This window comes from Babylonia areolata, chromosome 15 (genome assembly GCF_041734735.1).
Source record: "Babylonia areolata isolate BAREFJ2019XMU chromosome 15, ASM4173473v1, whole genome shotgun sequence".
Classification (NCBI taxonomy): domain Eukaryota; kingdom Metazoa; phylum Mollusca; class Gastropoda; order Neogastropoda; family Buccinidae; genus Babylonia; species Babylonia areolata.
Window position 1 is genome coordinate 19,644,608 of NC_134890.1, and position 2,500 is coordinate 19,647,107.

Genomic DNA, 2,500 nt, shown 5'->3' on the forward strand with positions numbered 1-2,500 from the left:
TTTTTTTTGTTTTTTTTGTTTTTAAATATATATCCCCCCATCCCCTCCTCTCCCCCCCCACACCCCAAGAGGCGCCGCGGAGAATCTGCCCCCTGTTTTCCACCTGCTGTCGTGTCTTTGTGGAATGGATCGAACTTCACTCCGACTTTCCTCACTCCACCCCCCAGGTGTGAATCAGGTAGCCTGACTTCAGGTGGAGAAGGTTTTTAAATAAAAACGGGCGGAAGGAGAGGAGAGGATTGGATTGGATTGGATTGGACTGGGCCCCGCCTTCCTAAGACAAGCCCTAAACACAGTGAACATTGAGTTCACTGCCCCCCAACGGCCGTATGAGGCGATGGGACCCTCAAATTTTTAATCTTAAAAAAAAAAGAAACGAAATTTTTTTGGGTAGGCTGAACACTAAATCTTAAGTCCAAAGTCTGAATCTGCCACCGGAGATCCCTCCTTCAAAGAAACAGACGAGCGAACAACAAAAAAAAAAAAAAAAAAAAAAAAAAAGAAAAGAAAAAAATCAACGATAACTAACCCTATGTACTCCTCCCGCTACCCATAGCTTCCCAGCCCCCTCTCTCCACCCCCACCCTGTTCCCCCTTCCCCCCTCCCCATTCCTATACCCCCTTTAGAGTTAAGCTATGTCTGAACAAGGAAGTTCGAGACAAGGTGAGCCCTAGTAGCATGTAGCCCTACAGTATGTATGTAGGCTTATACACAGCACTTCATTATCAGCTCGGGTGCTCTTTGTGAAATGCGGTTCGCAGCTTCTAGTTTATGAAGCTGCGTCACCTGTGATTGCCTCCTAATTATTCATTTTCTTCAGGATGGCGACAACGATGTCCACTGTGGTTTTCGGCTTGCTGCTGTTCGTTCTGATTTGTCATCGTTCTGAAGGTAACACTATGATACCCGGGTGATTTTTTTTTTTTTCTACTACTGTTACTGAGTGGAGTGATGGCCTAGAGGTAACGCGTCCGCCTAGGAAGCGAGAAAATCTGAGCACACTGGTTTTGAATCACGGCTCAGCCGCCAGTATTTTCTCCCCCTCCGCTAGACCTTGAGTAGTGGTCTGGACGCTAGTCATTCGGATGAGACGATAAACCGAGGTCCCGTGTGCAGCACTTAGTGTACGTAAAAGAACCCACGGCAACAAAAGGGTTGTTCCTGGCAAAATTCTGTAGAAAAATCCACTTCGATAGGAAAAACAAATAAAACTGCACGCAGGAAAAAATACAAAAAATGGGTGGCGCTGAAGTGTAGTGACGCGCTCTCCCTGGGGAGAGCAGTCCGAATTTCACACAGAGAAATCTGTTGTGATAAAAAGAAATACAAATACTGCTGTTGTTGCTGTTGCTGCTGCTGCTGATGCAGACTGGTATGATAATTCTGTGTTTGGGTGACGTTGCTCTAGAATCAAAAGACATACTAAACTATTTAGTAACTTTAATGTCGACTTATCAATTAGATAGCAGCTTCAGTGAAAGCCAATACACGAACACTTTCGTTTAATTAACTCAGAAAGCAAGCTCAGTTACACCCTCGCGCGAAACTTGAATGGATCATTATCTGTGTCACAGGTTAAAAAAAAAGAAAAGAAAAAAAAAAAGGAAGAGATCTGCTCTTCTGTATCTGGTTGTAATATGGCATTAAATATGGTTAATATGGCATTAAACATGGTTAATATGGCATTAAACATGGTTAATATGGCATTAAACATGGTTAATATGGCATTAAAAACGGTAAAAAAAAAAATCCCTAAAACCTAGCACAAAACTATCAATTAGACCCCCCCCCCCTTTTTTTTGTGCTGTATCAAATACGATTTTCTCCTTGATCTGTGACACTCTCACCTCTCCCAAGTATACCAGTTTATCGATCCCAAGTATACCAGTTGTTTATCGATCCCAAGTATACCAGTTTATCGATCCCAAGTATACCAGTTGTTTATCGATCCCAAGTGTACCAGTTTATCGATCCCAAGTATACCAGTTTATCGATCCCAAGTATACCAGTTACCAGTTTATCGATCCCAAGTGTACCAGTTTATCGATCCCAAGGACAAAAGCCTTGAAACGTTGGTATTATCTCCTTTTCACATAAATCGTGTTTGAAAAATACATTCCGTTTGTCCCCTCATAGGCGAGGGTAACATGTAAAACATAAAGCTACAAAGGCTGATGGTTCCCTTGTTAATAAAGGTGTCTGTCTTGTCTTGTCTTGTCTTGTCTTGACATCTCTATCTGTCTGTCTGTCTGTCTGTCACACACACACACACACACACACACACACACACACACACACACACACACACACACACACATTAATTAATAAGTCAGATGGTTTGTGAGAAGGCAACCTGTTTGGCTTAAAGCTTTACCACAGAGTGATATGTACAAAAAGCAAGTCTTTGTATGGATGGCAGTAGTAGTAGTAGTAGAAGTAGCAGTAGTAGTAGAAGTAGTAGTAGTAGTCGTAGTAGTCGTAGTAGTAGAAGTAGTAGTA

General features: G+C 42.4%; 1 protein-coding gene across 1 annotated transcript in view; it reads left to right on the plus strand.

The window, feature by feature from the left end:
• The first annotated feature begins 681 nt into the window (after positions 1–681).
• Positions 682–2,500, plus strand: part of LOC143290470 (low-density lipoprotein receptor-related protein 6-like) — a 44,689-nt gene continuing 42,870 nt past the window's right edge. Inside the window, exon 1 of the mRNA XM_076599953.1 lies at positions 682–892. Coding sequence (XP_076456068.1) covers positions 823–892 — 70 coding nt within the window. The 5' untranslated portion in view covers positions 682–822. The remainder of the gene's footprint in view (positions 893–2,500) is intronic.